Here is a 27,280-nt window from a genome sequence, read left to right on the forward strand (position 1 = left end):
TGGGAGCATCTGTTGTTCTACTGGAGTGACTCTGGTGAACTTCTGGATGAGGACTGGTCACCAGAAAGATCAAGTAATTATTAGAACCTTGGAATTTTCAGCTCCGTCTGCCATCTTCCAGAGAGGGAGACAAGTGCTGGAAATGAGGTCAATAACTGCTCATGCCCACCCCAGGAAGCCACCACAAAATCCCAGTAATAAGGCATTTAGAGAGGTTCCAGGTAGGCAGACACACAATCACTGGGAGGATGACACACCACCTGCCCACGGGAGCAGAAGCGCCTATGCTCAGGACACTCCCAGACCTTGTCCTATGTATGTCTTCATCTGGCTGTTCATCTGTGTCCTTTATCATGCTTTTTTAAAAACTGGCAAATGGACATGTTTTCCTCGGTTCTGTGAGCCCCTCTAGAAAATTAATTGAATTCAAAAAGCAAGTTGTTGGACACCCCCCACACCCCCAATCTACAGCCAATTGGTCAGAAGGACAGCAGGTTATGTAGACCTGTCCTAGGGCAGGGACTATAGTAATCAGGTTAGACAGACTTGGGAGATACAGGAGAAATAGTTTCTTTCTTTATGGGAACAGCAAAACCATCATACACAATGGGGTTATAAGCTCTCAGTGTTGGGTGTTCACCACTTAATAAAAAGAAATTGGTAAAAGCTTCCAGCTGAAATCAGATCTGTTGTCAGGTGACAGCAAGATATTGAAATAGCAATATCTTGTAGGCAGCTAGTGATAAAGAAGAGTAGAAAGCCCTCAAATAGAAATTAGAGAGCTAATAGCATATAAATTACATCAAAATTTAAGGGTGGTAGACCATTCCAAGGGAAGGGATAAAGAAGGGAGAAAAGGAAGTAGAAAAAGCAAATTTGTGTGATAAACTCATAATTAGGAGGGAAAGTCCACAGATATGACAAAAACACCAACGGAGGAGAAAGAGGCAGGAAAGATAAAAGAGGCAACTCTAAGTGCTGCTTCTGGAAACCACTTGCTTGTGATTGTGATGAGTTGCTTGCGCCCTGATTTGAGTAGGAGTGAAAGCACGGTTAAAATAACCTGAGAGAAATCTTAAGTACTTTACAATAAAAAATTCAACAACACCAACAAATGTTATAAAATATAACAGACTTGGTATGACTTTGTATATCTTAAAGAATACTCCCTTAAAATTTTACCTCTTATGTATTCAACAACACCAATAAAAGCTATAAAATGTAACAGTCTTGGTATGATTTTGTAAGTCTTAGAGAATACTCCCTTCATGTAACTAAAATTTTAACTAAAAATTTTACCTCTTATGTATGATTTCGGTGGTGAAGCACTGTTGTACGCAAAATGACCCAACACAGATGTGTCCCGGGAAAAACAAAGTAATACCTGGGTACAATAGTGTAAGAAACAAACAATTAAGCACTGTTTTATAACAGGTAATTTATTGCTATTTCCCTCTTAGGAGGAGCAGGATGGAATCTTTCCAGTTCAGTGTGGTATCTGGAAATGGGAGGAGCGCCCTCTATTGGTACACTTATGCTAAGTGTTTTAGTGGATGCTAATGTGATTTTTCACTCAAAGTTGACCCAAAGATTTCTCACTGTTAGCCTTGAACAATAGCAGATAATGTATGGCACTAAATACCATTTGATTCTTTTATTGTTTTCTATCTGGAAATGAGAAACAGCTGGGAGAAATTTAACCCAGTAACAAATGTGTAGCGGGGACCCTAGTTAACTAGAGTGGCACAGAGTCATTTGGGAAGTGCAGGAAACTGGACCTAGAGTCTTCGCAGGAATGCAGCAGCTGGCAGTTGGGCATGTCAGGGTACAAGGGAAGGCAACTCATGGCATCTAGAAGGGAAGGCAGCTGGAGAACAAGTGGCAGCCCAATACAGGTTAGTAGCTGGTTGTTCTGCCCAGCAGGTGGAGTGTGGCATCTGCCTGGAGATGAAAACAGGAAGGGCAGAAAGTCAGAATCAAGGATATTCTTAGGAGGAACTGGGTTGCTGACATCAGCTTAGAATCTTGGGGCAAAAGGTTGATCCCAAGGTGAACGGTGACAGGAAATCTGGGTCCTGGTATTGGAAGACCTGGGATTCAAAAGATATTACTGAGAAAAGAATTGGAAATGCCAGGAGAAAGGCAGAAGTCCAGTTAATAGAATAGGGGCACAAGGTCAGGGTTGGACTAGCCGCAGGAGCCAATAAAGAAACTGTAGATCCAAGGCATAAGAACGGAGCCCAGCTTTAGAAAAAAAAATAGATAAGGAGATTGCACATCAGTGAGGCCTGATGGTGAAATGTATGCCAGCCACTACCACTGATTTGTTTTTATTGTATTTTAAAACATTATACAAGGAATACATGGTTATGGTAAAAATTAGAAGTACAGATCATCAAATACCCCTAAGCCCAGCTGTGTTATCATTCTGATGTATATCCTTTCAGACTGCTCTCATATGTACATCCATTTTTCAAGCAGAATTATGTATGCAATTCTACAATCCATTTTTCTCAATAATATAAATATTCTCTGCTCATATTTTTAATGTTGCAGAAAATGTGTCACTATATGGATAAACAATAGTTTATTTAACCTTTTATTGTTGAACATTTAATTTTTCCACTTTTCCCAGCTGTAACAATGCTGCAATAAACCTCCCTATAGTTAAATATTTATGTACAGCTTTATTTAACTTCCTAAAACTGGACTAGCTGTCTGGTGAAAGCAATGGGCATTTTATTTTATTGTTATTATTTTTTAAAGATTTATTTATTTATTTGACAGACAGAGATTAAATTTATTCTCTCACAGTCCTAGAGACCAGAGATCCAAAATCAAGGTAATGTTAGGGCCACACTCCCTCTGAAGCTACTGGGGGAAAATCCTCTCTTGTCTCCTCCACCAGTTTCTGGTGTCTCCAGGTGTTCCTTGGCTTGAAACTGTACAACTCTAACCTCTGCCTCTGAATTCACACATTCTTCTCTTCTTTCTCCTCTAGGTCTCTCTTTTTTGTTGAAGTATAGTTGACATACAATGTCACATTAGTTTCAGGTGTATAATATGGTGATTTCACAATTCCAAACATTATGCAATATTCACCTCGTTAAGTGTACTTACCTTCTATCACCACACAAAGTTATTATAATAATACTACTGACTATAACCCTTATGCTCTACTTTTAATCCCTGTGACTTATTTATTATACAACTGGAAGTTTTCACCTATTTTGCCCATCCTCCCACCTCTCTCCTGTCTGGCAACCACCAGATTGTTCTCTGTATTTATAACTCAGTTTTTGTTTTTCGCTCATTCATTTGTTTTGTTTTCGTAGTTCCACATATAAGTGAAATCACGTGTTTTTTGTCTCCTCTGCCTGACTCATTTCACTTAGTATAATACTCTCTAGGTTCACTCATGTTGCTGCAGATGAAGAGTAATGAGTGGGTAAAAAGGGTGTGGTATATAAATACAATGGAATATTACTCAGCCATAAAAGAGTGAAATCTTGCCATTTGTATAGCATTTCTGATAAATTCATTTTGTGTTAAAATCATTACCTATCTGGAATTTGTTTTGACACTGCACTGCTAGAGTTCTAATTAGAATTTGAACTCTACCACTTACTAGTTGTGTGGCATTGGGAAGTTACTAGATTTCGTGGTGTTTCAGTTTCCTCACATGCAATATGCATACCATAAGATCTATATCAAAGGCTATTGTAGGGCTTAATTAATATACATAAAGTGTGTTGGGGTGCCAGAGTGGCATAGTCAGTTGAGTATCTGACTCTTGATTTTGTCTCAGTTCATGATCTCAGGGTCATGATCTCAAGTCCTGTGTCAGGGGGAGTCTGAGAGTCTCTCTCCCTCTCCTTGACACCCCCCCCCCCCGCCCCGCTTGTGCTGTCTCTCACTCTCTCTCTCTAAAACAAATCTTTTAAAAAAAAGTGTGCAGAACAGTGCCTAGCACACGGTGAATATTATCAAGATGTTAGTTAGTATTACTACTACTATTACTTTAATTTTAATCTATATTCTGTATTTCCCCACCCACTAGTATATTTTACTTGGTTTTTATTTATACGGCTCAAGACTGTCATGTTTCTTCAAATTTAAATTTTCTTTATCCCCATTTCTGGAAAATTCTCAGCCATTATCTTTTTGGATGATGCCTTTACTCCATTCTCTGTTCACTTCTACTTGACTTCTGTAAGATGTGACTGAGCTACACTTACTTGACTTATTTAATTACTTTTATTCTGTGCTCCATTCTGAATGATTTCTTTTCTTTTCTTTTTTTTTAAGATTTTATTTATTTATTTGACAGAGAGAGATCACAAGTAGGCAGAGAGACAGGCAGAGAGAGAGGGGGAAGCAGGCTCCCGGCTGAGCAGAGAGTCCGACGTGGGGCTCGATCCCAGGACCCTGGGATCATGACCTGAGCCGAAAGCAGATGCCTTAACCCACTGAGCCACTCAGGCGCCCCTCTGAATGACTTCTATAGATGTTATCTTTTAAAATCAGTTCACTAATTCTTTCCTTCTGTTTCTACTACGCCCTGGACACTCTTCTAGGTGCCTGGTGTTTGGGATATAACAAAGGAAACAAGCAAACAAATTAAAAAAAAAAAAAAAAAAACCTCTCTGTGGAGCTTAATTATGGTGGGGGTAATAAATAGCAAACATAACAAATAACTACATGATATGGTATTTTAGGTTGTAGGTGTTATGGAAACACAGTAAACGGGAAATGGGAAAGGGGTGCCATTTAAGAGCAAGGGCTCAGAACTTTTTCATACTGTTGGTGAGAATGCAAGTGGGGGTAGCCACTCTAGAAAATAGTATGGAGGTTGCCCAAAAAGTTGAAAATAGGGCTACCCTATGACCCAGCAATTGCACGACTGGATATTTACCCCAAAAATACAAATGCAGTCATCTGAAGGGGCATTTGCATCCCTATGTTTATAGCAGCAATGTCCACAATAGCCGAATTATGGAAAGAACCCACCAGGTGTCCATCAACAGATGAATGGATATATATATTATTCATACACACACACACACACACACACAATCTCCACACGATGGTATACTACTCAGCCATCAAAAGAATGAAATCTTACCATTTGCAATGATGTGAATGGAACTAGAGGGTATTATGATAAGTGAAATAAGTCAATCAGAGAAAGACAGTTATCATATATTCTCACTGATAAGTGGAATTTAAGAAACAAAACAGAGGATCTAGGGAAATTGAGGGAAAAATAAAAGAAGACAAAACCAGAGAGGGAGACAAACTATAAGAGACTCACAATCATAGGAAATAAACTGAGGGTTGCTCAACGAGACAGGGATGGAGCGATGGGGTAACTGGGTGATGGACATTAAGGAGTGCACGTGATGTAAGGTGCACTGGATATTATATAAGACTGATGAATCATAGGCCTGCTGAAATCAGTAAATATGTTAATTAAATTTAAATTAAAAATGTCTAAATGTTAAAACAAAATAAAACAAAAACAGAGTGCTCAGGGTAGAAATCATTGAGAAGATAACTTTTTTTTTTTAAGTTCAGTTAGCCAACATTTAGTATATCATAAGTATTTGTTGTAGTGCTCAACGATTCATTAGTTGTATGTAGATAACATCTAATCAAAGACTTGAAAGGGCTTGAGAAAGTTAACATACAGATATCCAGGGGTAGAGCATTCCAGGCAGAAGAGTCAACAATCTAAAAGCTGCTAAGGCTGGACAATGCCTGATATGTGAGAGGAACACCATGAATACAACTGTGGCTGGAGCAGATGAGTGGGAAGAGATATGTGAGAAAAGTAAAGAGAGACGGAATTATGCAAGGCATTGCAGGCCACTGTCAGGATACTGGCTTTCATTGTAAGTGAAATGGAGAGCCACTGCAGGCAGGGTTTTCAGCAGAGGAGTATAATGATCTAACTGATATTTTATAAGGATCACTCTAGCCACTGTGAATAAATTGGCCATGGGGGTGGGGCAGGGGCAGAAGGAAGGAGACCCTTTAGGAAACTACTGATAATAGCCTAGACTAAGCTGGTAGCAGTGTGTGCTGGGCACTGGGTTGTGCCCCCCAGATTCTCTTTAGGAATAAAGGAATTCGCTGCTAGTGGTGCTGAAGCAGTCGATCCTCAACTACCCTCAGCAGTCAGCTCCTTTCAGGGAATGCCTCTGCTCAAGAGAGCTATTTTGTTCAAGGATCATGCCCCTTTCCTGGAATGGCCTGCATCCGATGACAACTGATACTTGGCAAAAAGGTCTGAACTTGCTGCCCCCATCTCAGGATTAGCTGAGGCTTCCATTTATACTGTATTGCAACTAGACTTCTTCCTCTGCTCAATCCTGCTTTATTCATTGCCATTCTACAGGTGTTGATCGTAAGAGCACTCTGTAATAAATCTTTGGCATGCTAATCTCAATTTGGGTCTCCTTCCCTGGGAACTCATCTTGCAACAGAGTGAAAGTGGGAAAAAATGGTCAAATTCTAAATATAATGTCAGAAAAATAGGAATCAAGAATAATGCCAAGTGGAAGGATGTTTGATTTGAATAAGTGTAAAATGGGGTTACCATTAAGTGAGATAGGGAGAGCTGAGTGGAACAATTTTGGGAATGATTTCAGGGCTTCAGTTTTCAACGTACTGTATTTCAGGTATCTGCAAAATACCTAAATGAGGTATTGAATAGGCAGTTGGAGATACCAGTTTGGAGTATGGGAGAGAAGTTTGGACTCAAGGTATGAATTTAGAAGTTATCAACATACAGATGATAATGAAAGTCACAAGATAGGTGAGCTTGGTGAAATCAGCAAGTGAGTAGGTATTACTAGAGAAAAGATCAAGAACTGAGACCTGGGACACTTTAACCAAAGATATGAGGGAGAAGGGAAGGAACCAGTCTTGGAGGTTAAGGAGTAACCAAGAGAGGTGAATTTCCCATGATGCTAATGAAGGGTCTCTTTAGGACCTCTCATTTGGATGGGTCCCTTTGAGTGCTGGGAATTGCTGGGAGGTGTAGTGTCCTCTAAGTAAGGAGGGCAAGTCAGGATGTGACCAGAAAACATTTCTAAGTATGCATTTCTAGTAAACTGCCTAATAAGATCTCAGAAAAAGGGGACCTGACAATCTAACTGTTCTAATAATTAGTTATGATTTTCCCTCTTCTTCTAAACCATTACGCATGTGCTTACCTAATTACGATTTATTTGTAATATATTTTCTATCTTTAAAGGGTTTCCCAAATTATATAAACTTTAGTTCCCAAAATGCTAGATTTGCCTCTGGTGACCAGTAAAGTAAGAGAAGAACCAAAAACAGTGTAGTGTCTTAAAAGCCAAGTGAAGAAAGGGCACAATTAGGTCAAATGCTGTTGAGAGATCAACTTATTTATTTATTTTAAAGATTTTATTTATTTATCAGAGAGAGAGGGGGGGAGAGAGCAAGCACAGGCAGACAGAATGGTAGGCAGAGGCAGAGCGAGAAGCAGGCTCCCTGCTGAGCAAGGAGCCTGATGTGGGACTCGATCCCAGGACGCTGGGATCATGACCTGAGCCGAAGGCAGCTGCTTAACCAACTGAGCCACCCAGGCGTCCCGAGAGATCAATTTAGAAGAGGAATGGCCATTGGTCATTAGAATTAGTTATTGGGGACCTTCACAAAAGCTGTTTCAGCTCAGAAGGTAGAACACCATATACAGTGTTCAGTATCTGACTTTTTTTTAACTTAATAATGAATTTTAGAGATCCTTTCAAACCAGTACATATGAATATATTGCTGCTTTATATAAAGCTACTTCATTTTAAGAGCTGTACTGTATTTCATTATAGATATATACCATAATTTAATGGGTTAGTCACCAATAAATGAACATTTAATAAATTTTCAACTTTATGCTATTTCTGGCAGAGCCAAAATAATTTGCCTTTTACTGTGTCATTTTCACATATATATGAATATCTCTGTAGGACAAATACATAGAAATAGAACTGTCCAGAGGATAGGTGCATTGAAAACTGTGATGAACTGTCATAAAAGGTTATGTAGTCACATTATTTGGTATCTTCTATCCAGAATTTCTTTATATTTACAGTGTGAGTGAACTCAGTCTCTTTGTCATCCAACTCTTTATTTTCCACTGTATATTCTAACTGATTACTTCTCATTTTTACAAGAGTAAATAATTTTAATATTTTTTGGGGTAAACACATATTTTACTGAATTATTTTATTAGTTCTAATAGCTTTCAGTTAATTCCTTTGAATTTTTATGTATCTATACTTGATAATAATTTTATATTTTTTCTAATATCTGTAACTCTAATTTATTTTTCTTATCTTGTTCATTGGCTAGAAATTCCAAAATGATTCATGCTCTTTCTTTGCTTTAGTGGGAATATCTCTAGTATTTCAACCTTAAGTAACATTAACTTATGTTAAGATGGCAAAGGTTGGTTTCACACAAATATTATACGTCATGAAAAATACTTCCATTCTTTTATATAAAGATTACAGAAAAAAAGGATGTTAAGTGCATAACAGTGTATATATACTTAACACTACCAAACTGTACAGTTAGAAATGGTTAAGATAGTAAATTTTATGTTGTGTTTTTTTATAAAAATATAATAAAATAGTTGTTACTAAATACAGTTTCAAATATGTTTTGGGCATCTATTGACATAATCATATCTTTTTTGTTGAGATATAATTAACTCATAGTAATATTATAACAGTTTCAGGTATACAGCATAATGAGTCAATATTTGTATATACTGTAAAATGATCATAATTATATAATTTTTATTTTTAGACCTATAATTGTGATGAATATCTGCCAATAATTTAGTAAAATCACTAAGTTCTAAAAAATCCCAAATCTATAAAATTTTATCAAATCAGTAAATAACATTAATCCCTTCTCCTGTCAAACTTTCCTGTACCACCATGGTAGATAAAATAATGCTCCCCCAAGAAACACCCACATCTTAATCTCAACTTGGGGCTTGGTCCCAGGACCCCAATATCATGACCTGAGCCAAAGGCAGATGCTTAATCGACTGAGCCACCTGGGTGCCCCTTAAGTATTTTTTTTTTTTAAGATTTCTTTCTATTTATTTTTGAGAGAGAAAGGGAGTGTGTGCATGCGTAAGTGGGGGGAGGTGTAGAGGGAGAGGAAGAGAGATAATCTCAAGCCGACTCCAAGCTGAGAGTGGAGCCCAACGTGGGGCTCCATCCCACAACCCTGAGATCAGGACCTGAGCTGTTACTAAGAGACGGATGCTCAACTGATTGAACCACCCAAGTATCCCAGGAAGGGATTATTCTAGATTATTTTGTTAGGTCCAACATAACCACAAGGATCCTTGTAAATGAAGGAAAGAGGGAACAGGGTCAGAATCAGAGAAATCTGAAGATACTATCTGTTAGCTTTGAAGATGGAGAAAGGGACCATGAGCCAAGAAATACAGGTTTATCTTAAAAGCTGGAAAAGGCAAGGGAATGTATTCTCCTTCAGAGCCTGTAAAAGGAACACAACTCTGACAACACTTTGATTTTAGCTCACTAAATCTCATTTTAAACTTCTGATCTTCAGAACTGTAAGAAAATATACTTGTTTTAAGCCACTAAATTTGTGGTAATTTGTTACAAAAGCAATAACAAAATAATACAATTAATATAACTAATGCAGTAACATGGCTACTATAATAATAAACCAATGCAACCAATAATAAATTAATATAATTAAAGTAAAATAATGCCAAAGGAAAATATACTTAATCTTTCTAGCATTGCCTGGAAAGAAAACAATTTCTAAAGAAATGTTCATATTAATTCTCCCTTAGCAGCTGGTGGGAACATACTAATGTTAGGAGAAGATCTGTGCTTAAATATAAGCACAGATATAAGCCCTGAGTCTCTGTTGCCCTAGAGAAGACAAGATATCTGAGACCGCTCTAGAGAGAATCCTGGTGACTGTAAGGTGATAATGCCAGAGGTGGTATGTCAGACATTATGTTCTGATGGGCCACCCTAGCATACAAGCAAAGATCTGCCAACTTCCATTCTAACCTGGGTTGTTTTAGCTTCTGAGATTCCAAATTTGTATCTGTAAGGAAGTAACAGTTCAGTTGTAAATTTGCTATAAAATTTTGTGATTATATAAAGACAACAATTTCAATTAACCAGACACTAACTGGCAAATTAACTAGGAAGTTTAACTTTGATTACTTACTAATTAAGTGAAAACTGAACTTTATAAGGATAAGGCTATACATGGTAATGATTTACTTTATGTAGGAGAGCTGTATGAAACTGCATTGTGATTCCCAGCTATTGTTTATACAGCAGAATTACATCTAAAATGTCCACATATAGCTATAAAAGATTTACTTGAGCCTATAGTTTTCTTCAGTCTCTTGAATACATATATATGGTGAATGTTTCTAAGAAATAAGTTATTTATGTAATAAAAAGCACATAAGGAGCAATTGATATCAATTAGAAATCACTTTAACTTAGAATTACACAATTTTTTTCATTTGCAGCTTTTGCATTTTTATTCAAACCAACTTAGAGAATTTTAAACGATAAATTTTCAAAAAAGATTCTTTAAAACACTCTTCATTGATTCAAATTTTCATAAATTAAAGGGCAAAATTTACAAGGACTTTGAAACTGGGCAGCCCTAACTTGGGGTTATGGTAGCTGTACTGAACTTGGGCTCTGAGCCTCTGCTTCTCCACTGGGAAAAACGTGAATAAACCTACCTTATGGTTTTTGGGTAATTCTTATGGGTTAGAATAACTAATAACATAATATAATATATAATATTATTATGTATAATATATAGCTAATAACATAACTAATTCTTATGGGTAAGAATTAGTTACGAAATATATAAAGTATCTAGAGCAGATCCTGGAACTTAACAGGCAATGCATAAATAAATGACAAAAGGACTGACAATCTCTCTTGCAATGATTGGAGAATACTGGGAGAAAAATAAAATACAAAGCTTTTTTCTGGACTAATTTCTTGCTTAGGTATTGGCTCTCATCTTCTTATCACATTCTTTTAGAGAAAAACAAACATTTAGAATCTTTCCCTTCTCTGTCTCCCTGGCTTCCAACCTATACATTCTTTCTGTATGACTATTCTAAATTCCTGGAACCACCAAGCTTGTAACTACCAAAAACCTGAAAATCTGGTCATTCTTGAATCTTATATTTCTCGCAACCTGCATATTTAGCCAGTCACCAAAATCTTCCTTTGATAGTTGCTCTTCCTTCCTTCATTCTCCCCTTCCTTCCCTTCCACCTTCCACAAGTATTTATTGAACACATACTGTGTGGCAGGCACTGGTTAAATTTATTGCATGTCACTTGGTAAAATCAATGGGAAAAATAATGCAGACACGAGGGATAATGCACGCACACATGCACAAGTATATACTGGGAGAAGTTTGCTACTTAAATTAGGACCTGAAAGTAGTCAGGAAGAAGTAGTCAGTACTCGGGTAATAAGGCTTTTGGCAGAAGAACAGCTCCTGGGAGCACATAGGTAAGCCTGGAGTTTAAGGGAGAGGTCCAGAAAATGGGGAGTTGTTAGTACATGGGTGATATAAAGATGTGAGAATAGATGAGATCACCAAAGGCAAAGACAAAAAGAAAAAAGAGGCCTGAAGACTTATCCTTGGGGTACTCCAGGATAAGACACTGAGAGGAGGAGAAACCAGCCAAGGGGAATGAGAATGCCAGCTAGTAAGACAGAAGAAACCAAAAAGCAAAATATCCTGGAAGAGAAGAGAAGAAAGAGAAGAGATGAGGAGACTGGATGATTCACCAAATGAGATGAGGAAGAGGAGAGATGGAAACTCAACTAATGGGACTCAGCAATGGGAAGTCACTTGTGACTTTAGGGGAATAGCTGGGCAAAAAAAAAAAAAAAAGTAATAAAGAAGGATACAAGAGACAACAGGAGGATAGAAATGGAAAACAATACGGATTTTTTTTTTTTTTAAAGACGTTATTTATTTGAGAGAGAGAGAGAGAGAGAGAGCACGAGCACAGGCTGCTTGCTTATGACCTGAATCAAAGGCAGACTTGTAACCCACTGAACCACCTAGGTGCCCCAATATCTATGGATTTTTTAAAAGAAGTTTTGCTGAATAAGAAAACAGAGGAATGGGACTGTAGCTGGAAGGACTAGGGATCAAGAAAGATTCTTGTTTCAGGGTGTCTGGGTAGCTCAGTCAGTTAAATGCCTGACTTCGTTGACCTCTCAGGGTCCTGGGATTGAGCCCTGTATTGGGCTCTCTGCTCAGTGGGGAGTCTGCGTCTTCCTCTACCTCTGCCCCTCCCCCAGCTCATGCTCACTCTGTCTCTCTCAAATAAATAAATCTTAAAAAAAAAAAAAGATTTTTGTTTCATTTTATTTTGCTTTGCTTTTTGGATGAGAGGAATAACAGCATATTTGTATACTGAGAGGAGTGACCCAATAGATACGAGAAAATGGACAATAGAAAAACTAACAACTGCACTGTGGCTGAGTACCTCTTTTGAGGTTAGTGGTCATGAACATAAAGCACAGCTGATTATCATGGTTGCATGTTTTTCTCTGGCCACATTCAAAAGCATACTCCTGTCACAGAATTGGTAAAGAATTGTATTTAGCCAGGGTTAAGGTTTGGTCAGGTCATTACTGCTAGACAGTGGGAGGAAGGCAAGGGAGTTGAACATGTATTCAAGAGGAAGTGATTATAATGATGGATAGATCATGGTACTGACATTTCTTTATTTGTCCTCTCTTGTCTATTCACACAGACCTTGCTCTCTAACAGGTGCTCATTAACACTTACCTGAGCCACTGGAGCTGTTCATTGCTGTGCTAATCTCTCCTCACCAGTCACTGTATGTAAGTGTTTCATGTGCATTTTTGTTTTTTCCATTCTCCTCCTCATTCCTTGCCTTTAAGAACCAGACATTTCTGTTCTGGAGTCACCACTAAACTGTACTACACCTAGAATTTATGTCTACTTTAACTGTATTTGCATGGAACATTACATAGACTTAGAGCATTTATCAAATTATAACTATGTATTTGCCTTTCCCTTCATTTTCCACTAAAATGTGAGCTTAATAAAATCCTTTTATGTGGCACCAAACAGAGTGCCTGTATCAGAACACAATATAATGTGATATGGATACATGAACAAATGATACATGATTGCCCCTCGGCCTTCCTTAAACTCCACTCAATGGCATTAAAATATCTGTAAGTATAGCATACTCTAATATATCTGTATGGCTGAGTATATGCTAGATAAGCCAAACATAGGATAGAAGATCTGTCACACAAGAGAATGAGTAAATCCCCATGTCTTCCCTTTACTATACAGGGATTCTTCCTTATGGATATTTTATATACTTTGGGCCACAAGTTAACTTTTATAGGTTTTCATGATTTCTTAGAACCCCAAAATGATTAAATTACCCAGTTTACTTCTGTGGAATAAGGAGCATCTTCTGTATGAACACATTTTAAAGTTGGCAATTTAAAATTTTCAACATCACAAAGTATTTTTAAGAATTTCATGCAAAATAAAAACTAACTAAATTTTAGAACTAAACTAAACTGAACTAAAAAGTTTACCTCTTATCGAAGCATTATTTGTATAATAGTGTTGTTGCCTATAAAATTTAGGTAACTAGCATGAGACACTTGGGAACAGTGCCTGGTGTTTCCTTGTAACATAGGCCCAGATTTCTCTTAAAAAGAAAACCTACTGAAGGTTTTCTAATTTATCTATGGACACAGCAATGTCACATGTCATCTAACTTTGTAGTCTAGTCACAAAACTCAATAAATGGCTTAGGACTCAGGGCATGGCCAGAAACATTAAATTCATTTTATTATCATCAACAATTTCCTCACATAACAGTTATGTAGCTAGACAGTTCTGCCAAAGGAAAGCCTATAATTAACGATTAAAAAAACAAAACAAAACTATGCCTTCTCTCTCTCACACACACACATACACGCACATCTATGAATAATTTTTTCCCAGAGAAAAATCAGAATTCAATTTCTGATAATAGAATATTGTTTTCAATACATACAATTACATATATTTTTACTACATAAAATGAACTTTTCTTTAGTGAAACTAATTATAAAATAAATCATTAAAAGGTATAATCATGGAAAGTGTTTCCTTAACTTATCTGCATAATTCCCCAAGACAAAGCTTATGTATTATAATTATTCTTTTCCTTATTTTATAGGGATAAATATCCACATGAAAGCTTATTTAGTATTATTCCTGAAGTACTAAGAGTAGCAAAAGCCATGAGATCTATGGCTGAAAAAAATTACGTAAAATCTAAAAAAAAATACAATCGGGACTGGACTATTGATAAGAATAAAAAATAAAAGTTAATGCACACTCCTACAGTATCACTGTCTGTGATATGAATTAATAGCCAATGCTTTACATAAATACCTTAAAATAATTTCAAAACATTTTTAATGTTGTTTTTGTCTCCTTAACTAGGATAGAATGTGAGCCCATCAAAGGTAATATAATTTATGTATAATATAGAGATCAATAAAGATCAATAAATAATTACTGATGATTACTCTGCTTTTCTCAGAGAACACATCCATTGTTCATGAATAATTCTGTTTGTCAGACTTAGAGTCACTTACAAGTTTTCCATGTTTGTGTGGGAAAATGAGTATCTTTCTATATCCCCCCCTTAGCCATAGGGAATATGTTCCAAGACCCCCAGTGGATGCCAGAAAACCACAGGTAGTACAGACCCTGTGTACATATACTATGTTTTTTCTTACATATAAATATTATGATAAAGCTTAGCTTATAAATTAAGCATAATAAGAGATTAAGAACAATAACTCAAAGAAGAACAATTGTAACAATACTCTGCAATGTAAATTATGTGGATATGGTCTATCTCTCAGAAAAGGTCTTGTACTGTACTCAGCTTTCTTCTTTTTGTGAGTATGTGAGATAGTGAAATGTCTACGTGATGAGATGAAGTGAAGGGAATATGTAGGCATGTGATGGAGCCTCAGGCTACCATTGACCTTCAGACTATACAGCAGAAGGAGGATCATCTGCTTCTGGACCACGGTTGACTATGGGTAACTGAAACCATGGAAAGCAAAACTGTGGATAAGCAGGTACCACTGTACCTTCAAGGGTTAATTCTGGAACTTATTTCAAGAAACTGTTACAACTCTCATTTCAAAGGATACCCTTACTGATTCTGTTAGCTGAAGGAAGCAGATTTGTTACCTGGCAAGTCCCTTTCACCACCCCTAAAAAGCTTTTGTAATTGTAACGTGAAACTGACAATCCTCTTCTCCCCAATCACCAAAGGGGATGAAATTGTCAACTTTACACTTTCTCTTTATACTTTACCCACACGCTGAAGTAGAATAGTCAACATGTTATAAATCATGTCATTACCGATCTTTAGTTGATTTTATAATATATTTATTCCTGTGTTTAGTGTTGTAACAATTTCATGTTTCAAATAATTTGCACAGGAAGGACCAAAAAATTTAACAAGTTAAATTAAAATTTTTGCCAAGCAGTAGATATTTAGTTTGTTTGGTTTCATTTGTTTTATATCTTTAATATTGAGTAACATTAACTGATCTGTTTCCTTTAGGAGTGAGTTCACAAAAAGGATCTATCACATCTAGACCTAAACTCAACTTAAGGAAATCTTGAGCCCTGTATAATGACAGCCAATAATTCCTAAAATTAAGACTTCAGATAAAAGAAGAAATCTTCCTTCTCAACAATGAAAAAAAAATCAAACCGCATCAATGGAAAAACATATGATGTTAAGATAAGCATTTTCATTCAGTATCTACAGCATGGTATGCACTGGGACTAACACTGAGAACCAAAACACTATGGAATTTATATAGGAGAGACAATCTTAAATAATCAAGCCATAAGAAGAGCTATAAATATAAGGCATGAAAAGTACTACATAGTACCTTAAAAGCACACTTCAGATGGTCATGACCGTGTTGTGTGTGTTTATGTAGGGAAGTAAGGTGTAGGTCAGGGAAGGTATATGTCAGGAACTGATATTTTAGCTGAGAGCTAAGGGAAAAATAGGAATTTACTTGGTGAAGAGGAGAGGGTAACGTCTGTCACATCAAAGGAACTGTAGATCTGATGGCCCTGGGGTAGAAAGGAACACAGGGAACTTGAGGAGTGAAACAATCAGTAGTTGGAACACACTGGGCCAGAGGGTTCAGGACAGAGGTAAGCAATGCGGCAGGGGAGCTGGGCCAGGCATGTAAGGTCATATAGGCCCCATGAGGGATTCTGGTCTTTCTTGGTTTTAATCACACAAGTGGCATGAATTGATTGGTGTTTTTAAAAGACCACTCTGGGCAATCAGCTAAGAAAAAGAAACAGAAGACATCTGAATAGGCAGGAAAAAAAAGTCTTATTTGTAGAGACAGGGAAACTGAGGGGACCCCATGAGAAAAAAGAGTTGCTTTATTTTTTCCCCTTTGCTTCTTTTCCAGCTTCTATTCTTACTAGGACCTGCACCCTTGCTCTATGCATGCCTTAATGTATGGTCCTCCTCATAAGGGATGAAGGGTTAATCATTTCTTTGGAGGCTTCCAGCATGACAGATACCATCTAAGGAATGACCAGGTGAGGCCATCATGTGCATATTCCAGACCACTGTCACTGAGCACCTTGACACTAAAACCTTCTGGCTCTAGGGAATAAGTGACTATGATGGACACTCGGACCCTGTCCTTGTTTTGACCAGTTCCTGGATGCCTGAGAAGACACGTGTTCCAGACCACAACGTCAATAAAAACCTGGGGCCCCAAACACAGGCTCCCTTGTTTCCTCTCCGAGGTTCCCAGACACTATCTGATCTGCTCACTCTCTCTCAGTAAACTCTGCTTTTGCCTCCTGCTGGTTCGAGTTTGATTTCCATCCCGTGTGCAGGCAAGGACCCTCTTGGCTGGTCCTAAGGACTCCCTCTGGGTCCTCAGACCCAGCTTGCCTGCATCATCTTGGCGACCACAAAGGGACCCACAGAGGAACATTGGTAACCCCCAGATTGAGTCTGCGAAGCACAACTTGTCTTTTGGGAACTGGTAAGTTCCTCCTCTTGGGAATAGAGCTAGTTTAATGCTGATGTAATTTTTGTCTCTGTGCTTCTCGTTTTCCTCCTTCATTCTCCAGGAGGAAGAAAAACTGGGAAAACTGGTCTGTGAGGCTGCGTTTCTTACTCCCCACTCTCTCTGTGCTCTGAAACTTTTTACTCTGGCTTTCAGACAACTTCAAGGCTATTAGTTGTCATGGGGGACTGAGTCACTCAGCTCTAAAGAAAAGGGACACTTGTTCCTTCCCGCCGAAAGGTGTTCTGAGACAACTAAGGACCAAGGGGAGTATCAGAGATTATTTGAGACAGGTGTGGTCCCATAGAAAAACTTCTGCCCAACCATGGTAATCAATTTTTGGCTCACTCAGGGATATGCAGGCATGTGTGTGTGCGTGCACACACACACACACACACACACACATAATAAAGAGTGGTCCTGGTGTCCCCAGTGGCAGTGGGTTTTCAGCTTATAGGGATGAGACACATGGCATCTTGTTGGATAAGGGAGGAGAAATGTGGCAAACTAGAATCTTTTGCACCCTTTTGCTCAATATGCCAGACCCTATCACTCCTCTACACCTGTATCTATCCCTCTGAATTTTTGCCTTTTTCACCCACTGTTCACCCCATCATTGAGTAATTACATTGTCTGACCATAGTATTCAGCATTAGCAGACTTCTCTATCCTTAAGAGATTATCCTTCCTTTCGGTTTCTAGGAAACTCCATGGCTTCTGATTCATTTGGCTAGGGCCACTGTAGCCAATGACTTTTTCCTCTGCCTTAGATCTCTGGCATTCTGAACAATATTATCCTAGAATTTTATCCTCGCTGTGCCCTAATCTGATTCCTTGCTTACAGTCCTAAATGGGAGCAAGAATGAGCATTCCCACAGATTCCCATTTGTTTCTTACATGATTAGGCACAATTTATGCTGAGAAGTTGAAAAAGAAGTTAATATTCTACTGTAATGGGGCTTGGTCCCAGAATCACTTGGGGATTTTCAATTACAGTACCATTTTACAGCTTGATTTATACTGTAAGAGGGAAAGGAAACTGAATGAAGTATCTTCTGGGTTACCTTTAAGGCCCTGTATCAGGACCCCAAAGGACAATGTAGTTTGCATGGCCTGAGTTCCTAAATCAGTGGAGGCACTTGACATCCTGTAACTGATTTTGATGTTTGATCTAACTTGGGGGAAACCGACAGACTTTATCATCTCATTGCTGCACTTTAGAGGAGGGAATGAGACCATGCATAGTTAAGCCAGTGAATTCAATAAAGTAAGGAAAGAAACTCAAGGAAAGGATGAAAATCCAGCTTTCTTTAGAGGCTCTCTGGTGGAGGCTTTCCAGAAGTATACCAATACAGATGCCAATTCTCCCGAAGAGCAGTCACTGTTCACTGTGCATTTTATCCTGCAATCTACAGCAGATATCAGGGGGAAATGACCGAAGGCAAATGGTGGGCCTCAAACTCCTATGAACCAATTATTGGATATGGCTTTTGCTGTCTTTAATAATAGAGACAGGGCAGAGAAGGAGAACAAGTTTGTCCAACATAAATACCATGCCCAACTTTTGGCCACAGCACTGGTGATCACTGTATATGGAAACCTGTGAAGCTGGACTTGGGCAAAGGCACACCAGAGCCCCCGCTCACAAAAGGCTGGGTCTCAATCAATATGCCTTCAGTAAGATGGACAGTCACTGGAAAAATGATCATCCCCATCTTAGAAGGAAGGTGGGTTCAGTCCCAAAACTTTTGCTGGCCAAAGTTATGGAAGACTGAAGGGTCCTGAGCTCTCCCTATGACTCTTCCTGAACATCTCAACATAATATACCAAGAGCCTCGAGCCATCTCTGATGGGGAAAGTAAGGATATTGAGTTTTTATTGGACACAGGAGCCATTTACTTTGTCCTGACTCAGCCTAATGGGCTTCTACCCCAGCACTCCTGTATAGTTACTGGAATAGATGGATGGCCACAGGTGGAACAATCTACTTGTCCACTAGCTTGTAGCATGGGCTGTCTCTTGTTTTCACATAGCTTTCTCCTGACACCTGAATGCCCTACTCCCTTACTGGGAGCAACTCACTTGTTAAGCCACAAGCTATCATCCAAATAGGACTGACAGACCCCAATGTAGACAAAACAAAGTTTATAATGATAATGGCCTGAACATGCAAGTGGTAAATAACATTTATGTGCCAGACAGTATACCATCCCATATTGCAATCAGAATAATGCCCAATGTATGGGAAACAGAAGTTCCCAGGTGAGCCAATGATGTTTTACCCATTGTTATCTCCCTAAGACAACATGTAGAATATTCTTAGAATACCTAAAAAGGTATTCAGCCTCTAATTAAGAAATTTTTGAAATATGGGTTATTAACTTCTTGTTAGTCACCTGCAATATCCCCATTCTACCGGTTAAGAAGCCAAATGGGAAGTACTGTTTTACCCAGATTTGAGCGCAATTATGGAGGCAATGATTCCTATTCATCCTATAGTCCTTAACCCTTATACTATACTGACACAAGTTCCTCCAGATACAAATTAGTTTATGGTACTAGACTTAAAGGATGCTTTCTTCTGCATATCAGAACACCCTGACTCCCCATTGCTTTTTGCTTTTGAATGGACTGATCCTGATACTTGTGAGACCTCTCAGCTGATCTGGACAGTGCTGCATCAGAAATTCACAGACAGCCCAGATTTGTTTGGGAATGCATTAAAAAGGGAATGGCGGGGGGAGCAGGGGGATTTACAACTGATTAATGGAACTCCACTCCAATATGTGGGTGATATATTGACTGCCAGCCCAACAAAAGAGAATTCTGATGAAAACACAACCCTTACCCTTAACTTCTCAGGACAATGGGGATAGAGTACCTCTCCAAAAAACCCAGACTTCTAAGGAGAAGGTTCAATATCTGGGCTATGTCCTCACTCCAGGGGCACAGACACTGGCCCAGAACAGAAAAATCAGCCATACTGAATATTTTAATACCTCAAGCAAAAAGGCAATTGAGAACCTTCTTAAATGTGGTAGGCTTTCATTGCATTTGGATTCCAGCCAAACTCCTTTATAAAGCATTGGAAGGTAGTGATTTAGAACCCGTGGAATGAAATGATGACTGCCACCAAGCCTTCAAAGGTATGAAAGAAAAACTGAGCACTGTTCCTATCTTGGGCTCCCAAACAGGAAAAACCCTTCACCTCATATGTGTGAGAAAGAAAAAGAATAGCTTTGTGTGTCTCAGCTCAAACATTCAGACCCATTCCTAGACTAGTAGTTTCTTTCTCTAAACAATTAGTTCTGGTAGCAGAAGGATGGCCAGAATGTTTATGAGCAGTGGCTGTGACTGCCCACCTAGTTGGAGAAGCTAGCATATTTACTCCAGGAAAACATCTGGATATCAGGATTCCACATCAAGTCCAAGGGGTTTTAGAAGCCAAAGGGCACAAATCCTTAAAAGGAGAGAAGTTAGTGAGGTATCAGGCCCTCCTCCTTGACACCCCTGATGTAACTAACCCTCCAGATGTGTGGAGGCTTAAACCCAGCTACCTTATTACCTGATGAAGGCAAGCAGGAGCTTCTAACCCACTCCTGTGCAGACACCGAACAACACATGTATTCAGGAAAGCCTGATTTAAAGGACAACTCTCTGCCCAATCCAGAGGCCGAATGGTTTACAGATGGAAGTAGCTTCATGCATGAAGGAACCAGAAAAATTGGATATGCTATTGTCAGCCTACAGAATATAATTGAGGCAAAATCTTTCCCTCCCCATACTTCAGCACAAAAGCCCAAACTGATTGCTTTAATCTGAACACTACAGCTAGATAAAGGGTTAAAGTTAAATATATATCCTGATTCTAAATATGGCTTCTTTATTTCATGCCCATGCAGCTATCTGGAAAAAAGGGATACTATCAAATTCAAAAAGCTCCCTATGAAACACAAAGAGAAAATTTTAACATTATCAGAGGCTATACAGCTTCCTTGGTAGGGGGCAGTTATACATTGTACAGGACACCAAACAGACCAAACCATAATGAGTACAGGAAATGATTTTGTGGATAGAATAGCAAAAGGGGCAGCAAGGAAGAAAGAGCTTGCTACACAGGTTTTAGCTTCCAGAAGGTCCTTTGCAAGAAAGAAACCCAAAGTATACTCCCTCTGAGGCTCAATGGGCCTCACAAAAGGGATCTGAAATCGACTGGGATGGTATATATTAAATAACAAATATGTACTTCCCAAGGCACTCCAATGGAGAAGAATTAAGCCTTCTTCTGCCACTCCTGGTGCTGCTTGTGTGCTCGCTCGGTGTGGACCTGGCCCCTCTCTGGTGAAGCAGCAGCTGAGGAGACTCCAGTGCTCGTCATGGCCGAGGAAAAGCCCAAGGAAGAAGTCACGACTGAGAACAGCAATCATATTCATTTGAAGGTGGCGGGGCAGGATGGGTCTATGGTGTACTTTAAGATTAAGAGGCATACGCTACTTAGTAAACTGATGAAAGCCTACTGTGAACGACAGGGTCTGTCCATGACGCAGGTCAGGTTCCGATTTGATGGGCACCCGATCAAGGAAACAGACACGCCAGCGCTGCTGGAGATGCAGGATGAAGATATAATCGATGTGTTCCAGCAACAGACAGGAGGCATATGCTAAAAGGGAACTCGCTACTTTATTCCAGGACTCCATTCCTCCTGACCAAGAAGACATTCTCAGTTAGAAAACTGCAATTTGGTCCCATCACACCCTGACTACTGCAGTACAGTTTTCTCTATTCTTATATTTTCTTCTGCCTCATTCCCTTGGTGGACATAAAGTAATCAGATATGTGCACAAGCACATTACCCCCCTCCCCCACTTTTTTTTTTTTTTTTTTTTTAGCTAAATGGCCAATGGTATGTTTTGATCGGCATCAAATGGAGACGGGAAAATACTGGTTCTGTGAGAATACCCCCTCCTTCCGAAATTCATGGCTCAGTCAGCTCTTAACTTTATATTCCAGCAAGTTGTTTTGTTTTCACAGTTTAACAAAAAAAGAACAACAAAGACATCTTTGCTTGTTTGATTGGAGAATTTTGATGTTTTTCATTTAGCATTGTAAAACCAAGGACAATTTTATAACTTTTTTGTATGTAGCTGTTACATGTTAAGGTGATCTATCTTTAAGTGGGGATAGATTACTCTAAAAGAAATGAATCCGAGATTGTTTTCCTGTCAAGTCAAGCATCTTGTTGTTTAAATAAATTTCTTGTGTGAAATGAAAAAGAAAAGAAAAGAGAAGGAAAGAAGAGAAAAGAACGAAGTAAATCCATGACTCCACTCAGAAGTTACCAGAGCATGTGAGATTTGTGTCAGAAATGACCCAAGGTCCTATCCTATGCCTTCCCTCTTAATTAAGTCAGTTCAGCTTAGAAGAACTTACCATGGGGAAGACTGGCTAACTGACTTCACTCAAATGCCGCCTTCTCTGGGATCTAACTATCTGCTGGTTTATGTGGGTACGCTGACAGGGTAGATAGGGACCTTCTCTATTAGGACAGACAGGACTTTAGAGGTTTCTAAGATCTTATTAAAGGAAGTCATACTGAGGTTTGAATTTCTCTGGAGTTTGCAAAGTGACAATGGACCCTCTTTAGCTGTTAAAATAACACAACAATTATCAGTGACTCAGTGATCATCTGTCTTGGAGGCCTCAATCTTCAGGAGAAGTGGGCAAAATGAACGACATCTTTAAATGAACTTCGGCAAAACTCTGCCAAACTCCTGGAACATGGTGTAGGTGTTGCTGATTACTTTTTTAACACTAAAAGTGGCTCCAAAGGGGAGTCTTAGATTGAACCCCTTTGCAATAACATACGGAAGACCTTTTCTCATTGCAACTTTATGGTTTGCTGAGGAACCCAATCACATTTTAAAATATATTACTAGTCTGGGTAAAGCACTAGTCTCTCCAAAAGTATGGGAATAAAGTACTTCCAAACCCCGCTGAAGACAAACAGTCTGTGCCAATGCCATCAGGGAGCAAGATATCATTAAAAATATGGAGAAAGGGGTCACCAGAAGGTCAGCTCAAACCAAGGTGGGAATGGCCCTATCCACTTTGACTCAGCACCCCCAGAGCAGTACAGCTTAAAGGTATCTTTAGCTGAGTTCACTTGTCCAGAATCAAACCTGTCTCCCCTGAGTCTCTGCAGGAGCCAACTCTGATACTGCCTCCATGGGAAGAAAGGGACACACATGCCTGTGAGCCTGTCAACGAATTAAACTGTCTTTTCAAGAAAATACCTGCTGCAGTGTTTACCTGAAGCTCCTAGCATCCATCCACGCCTGAGAACCTGAGGAAAAGACTAAAATTGCTGCTCTGACGGACCAATAAGTAAGGCTCGATGGCACTTTTAAAATCTTTCACTTTTCTGAATTTACTCTTTACTTACCTATCTCTAGGTAAAACTACTGGCCCCAATTTATTTTTGCATTGGGCTCAACACTATGCTGACAGTTTACAGAAAAGTTCCTGCTGGATTTGTGGCCTCCTCCCTTTATCCAGCACCTCAGGCCTCCCATGGTGGGTTTCTCCTTTACAAGGCACAGACTGGCAATACTTACACCAATATGTAAAGGATATGGTTCTCCATCCAGATTCAAGCATATACAGGGACATCTCTATCACTAACAGAAATGTTTCTTGTTGGCCTATGGTAAACACTACCTGGAATTCTCCAGGCCATAAAAGACCTTTTTCCTACCCCCAGACTGTCAAAATCATGACTGAATATGCCAGCTCTAAGATTGAAAATAAGAACACATTGTGGGCAACAAGTCAGTCTAATAATATGAGATACACTGAGGATGGTTATTTTCAAGTATGGGATGAATTTATGTGGCTTACTCCGACCATAGGCCAATTAAACCAGAAAGCTCTTTTATGTTGGGAGCAAAGAAATCATTCCTATGATGCCTGGCCTAATAGCACCCGTAAATTAGGATGGCTCCCCCCAGAAGTCTGTACCCATACCATTGTTTTACAAGCAACTGATTGGTTTGCTACTGACTGGATGAGACGACCAGGCATCAGATGGTTAGCACCTAATGGAACTCAATGGCTATGTGGCACAAATTTGTGGCCGTGGCTACCCCCTGGATGGTTAGGGCGCTGTACCCTGGGCTTTCCCTGGATACAAGGGAAAATGCGTAAAAAATTACCTATGCCTGCAAATTATCCCCATTTACTCCATCGCTGGACACGGTCAGTCTTCCACTGGTATGATCACCTATTAGGTATTTTCCTGCCCCATGTAGGAATAGAAGATATAATGTGGCACGTAGAGGCCCTCACAAACTATACCACACATGCTCTTAATGATACTATGCTGGCAATCGGGCTATTAAATTCTGAAGTTACATTAATGAGAAAGGCTGTATTACAAAATAGGATGGCCTTAGACATAATAACAGCAGCTCAAGGAGGAACCTGTGCTATCATTAAGACTGAATGTTGTGTATATATCCCAGATAACTCAGCTAATGTATCTAAACTTTTATCAGACATGAACATCCAAATTAAAGAAATGTCTGACTCCTCTAGTTCCCTCAATGATTGGATTTATTCCTGGTTTAGTGGAAATATATGGTCTTGGTGGAAAAAACTTCTTTTAGTAGTAGTAGCAATAATTCTGCTAGGGTTTTTTCTTTGCTGTGGGAGCTATTGTTGTTGCATGTTCTGCATAAATATGTCAGAAAAATTATCAGAATGGATATTCTTTAGGAGGCGTTCGCGGCCTCACGAACAGCTCTGACAATCTACAAGTAGGGACCCTTCATTTAAATGGTATTTTTATGCGTTCCAATAGGCAGGGTCTACAATCCCTTTCAGCCTGAAGAAGCTACAGAAGATGAGACCTTCGCCCTTCAACACCCCTTAAGAATAGGAGTATGAGGGGCACCTGGGTGGCTCAGTGGTTTAAGGCCTCTGCCTTTGGCTTGGGTCATGATCCCAGGGTCCTGGGATCGAGCCCCATATCAGGCTCTCTGCTTGGCAGGGAGCCTGCTTCCTCCTCTCTCTTTCTCTCTCTGCCTGCCTCTCTGCCTACTTGTGATCTTTGTCAAATAAACAAATGAAATCTTAAAAAAAAAAAAAAAAGAAGAAGAAGAATTGGAGTATGAAAATCGCATACCAGGGAACGAGACAGGGAAATCAAAGGGGTCCCATGAGGAGGGGAAAGAAAAAAAAAAGTTAGTTTCTTTTTCCCCTTTGCTTCTTTTTTTGTCTTCTATTCTTGCTAGAACCTGCACCCTGCCCTATACATACCTTAATGTATGTCCTCCTTGTAAGGGGCAGAGTTAATGATTTCTCTGGAGTCTTCCAGCACGACAGATATTATCTAAGGAATGACCGGGTGAGGCCATTATGTGTACATTAAAGACCACTGCCACCAACACCCCGATGCCAAGACCCCTGGCTCCAGGGAATAAGTGACTTATGATGGACACCTGAACCCTGTCTTCATTCTGATCAGTTTCTGGATGCCTGAGAAGACACATGCACCACACCACAATCATCAATAAAAACCTCAGATCCCAAGCAAAGACTCCCTCTTTTCATTTCTGAGTCACCCAGATTCTCCATCTGTATCTGTTCTCTCAACCTTCAATAAACTCTGCTTTCACCTCCTTCTGGCTCATGTTTGATTTCCATCCTGTGTGAAGCCAAGGACCAGCTAAAAGGGTCTGAGTCCTCAGACCCAGCCCACCTGCATCAATGTGAACTAATAAACATAAAAATCCTAAAGATGCCACCAACAAGCTGCTAGAACTAACTAATCAACCAATTCAGTAAAGTTGCAGGATATAAAACCAACACCAGGAAACAGCTGCACTTCTTTTTTTAAAATACGTTTATTTGAGAAAGAGAGAGAGCATAAGAGAATGGGAGAGGGAGAAGAGGGAGAAAGGAGACTCCTGGCTGAGTAGGGAGCCCAACACAGGGCTCAGTCCCAGGACCCTGAGATCATGCCCTGAGCTGAAGGTAGACACTTAACCAACTGAGCCACCCAGGTGCTCAACGGCTGCATTTCTATACACTAATAACAAAGCAGTTAAAACACACACACACACACACACACACACACACACACACACACACAAAATAATCCCATTCACAATAACATACAAAAGAATAAGATACTAAGGAATAAATTTACCTAAGGAGGGAAAGATTTTTTACACTGATAAATTTAAGACTTTGATGAAACAAACTGAAGAAGACACAAATGGAAATGAAAAATCCCTGTTCATGGATCAGTAAAAATAACATTGTTGAAATACTGATAACCCAAAAGCCATCTACAGATACAATGGAATCCCTATCAAAATTCCAGTGGCATTTTTCACAGAAAGAGAAAACCTGATCCTAAAACTTTGTATAAAGACGAAGGACCCCGAATAGCTAAGGCAGTCTTGAGAAAGAATAACAAAGCCAGAGGCATTACACTTCCTGACTTCAAACTACACTTTGAAGCTACAGTAATCAAAACATATGGCACTGGCATAAAAACAGACACAGAGACCAATAGAACAGAATCAAAGAACACAGAAATAAACTCCTGCATATATAGTCAGGTCATATTTGACAAGGGAGCTGAGACTACTCAATGCAGAAAGGATAGTACTTCAATAAATGGTGCTGGGAAAACCAAATAATGACATACAGAAGAATGGAATTAGACCCCTGTTTTACATCACTCACAAAAATAAATTTAAAATGAATTAAAGACTTAAATTTAAGACCTGAACCATAAATCTTCTAGAAGAAAACATAGAGAAAATCTCCTTGACATTGGTCTTGGCAATGGTTTCCTGGATATAATGCCAAAATCACAAGGAACAAAAGCAAAAATAAATAAGTGAGATTCCATCAACCGTGAGTTTGCTTATTTGTTTACTGACTTGTTTGGAATATTTTATTGAAGTTCATTTCTCACACAGTGTGAAGCCTCTGATGTATGTCAGAGGGCACAGCCTTGCCTATGCAGTCATTCCTCAATAACAAGTTTT

General features: G+C 39.1%; 2 protein-coding genes across 5 annotated transcripts in view; one reads left to right on the forward strand and one right to left on the reverse strand.

Annotated features, from left to right (window-relative positions):
• Window positions 1–27,280, reverse strand: part of TBC1D19 (TBC1 domain family member 19) — a 166,924-nt gene that overhangs the window by 30,888 nt on the left and 108,756 nt on the right. For all 4 annotated transcript variants that reach the window (XM_059164109.1, XM_059164134.1, XM_059164125.1 and 1 more), the window contains one exon: window positions 1,300–1,384. In XM_059164109.1, the coding sequence (XP_059020092.1) occupies window positions 1,300–1,384 (85 nt within the window). The remainder of the gene's footprint in view (window positions 1–1,299; window positions 1,385–27,280) is intronic.
• On the forward strand, window positions 21,596–21,883 carry LOC131825141 (small ubiquitin-related modifier 2-like). Its single transcript, XM_059164147.1, has one exon. It carries the CDS (start codon window positions 21,596–21,598, stop codon window positions 21,881–21,883), a length of 288 nt encoding a protein of 95 aa, XP_059020130.1.

The sequence above is a fragment of the Mustela lutreola genome, chromosome 1 (assembly GCF_030435805.1).
Source record: "Mustela lutreola isolate mMusLut2 chromosome 1, mMusLut2.pri, whole genome shotgun sequence".
In the NCBI taxonomy this organism is placed as follows: Eukaryota; Metazoa; Chordata; class Mammalia; order Carnivora; family Mustelidae; genus Mustela; species Mustela lutreola.

Coding starts and splice junctions, on each gene's coding strand:
- LOC131825141 (XM_059164147.1), top strand. CDS start 21,596: ATGGCCGAGGAAAAGCCCAAGGAAGAAGTCACGACTGAGAACAGCAAT.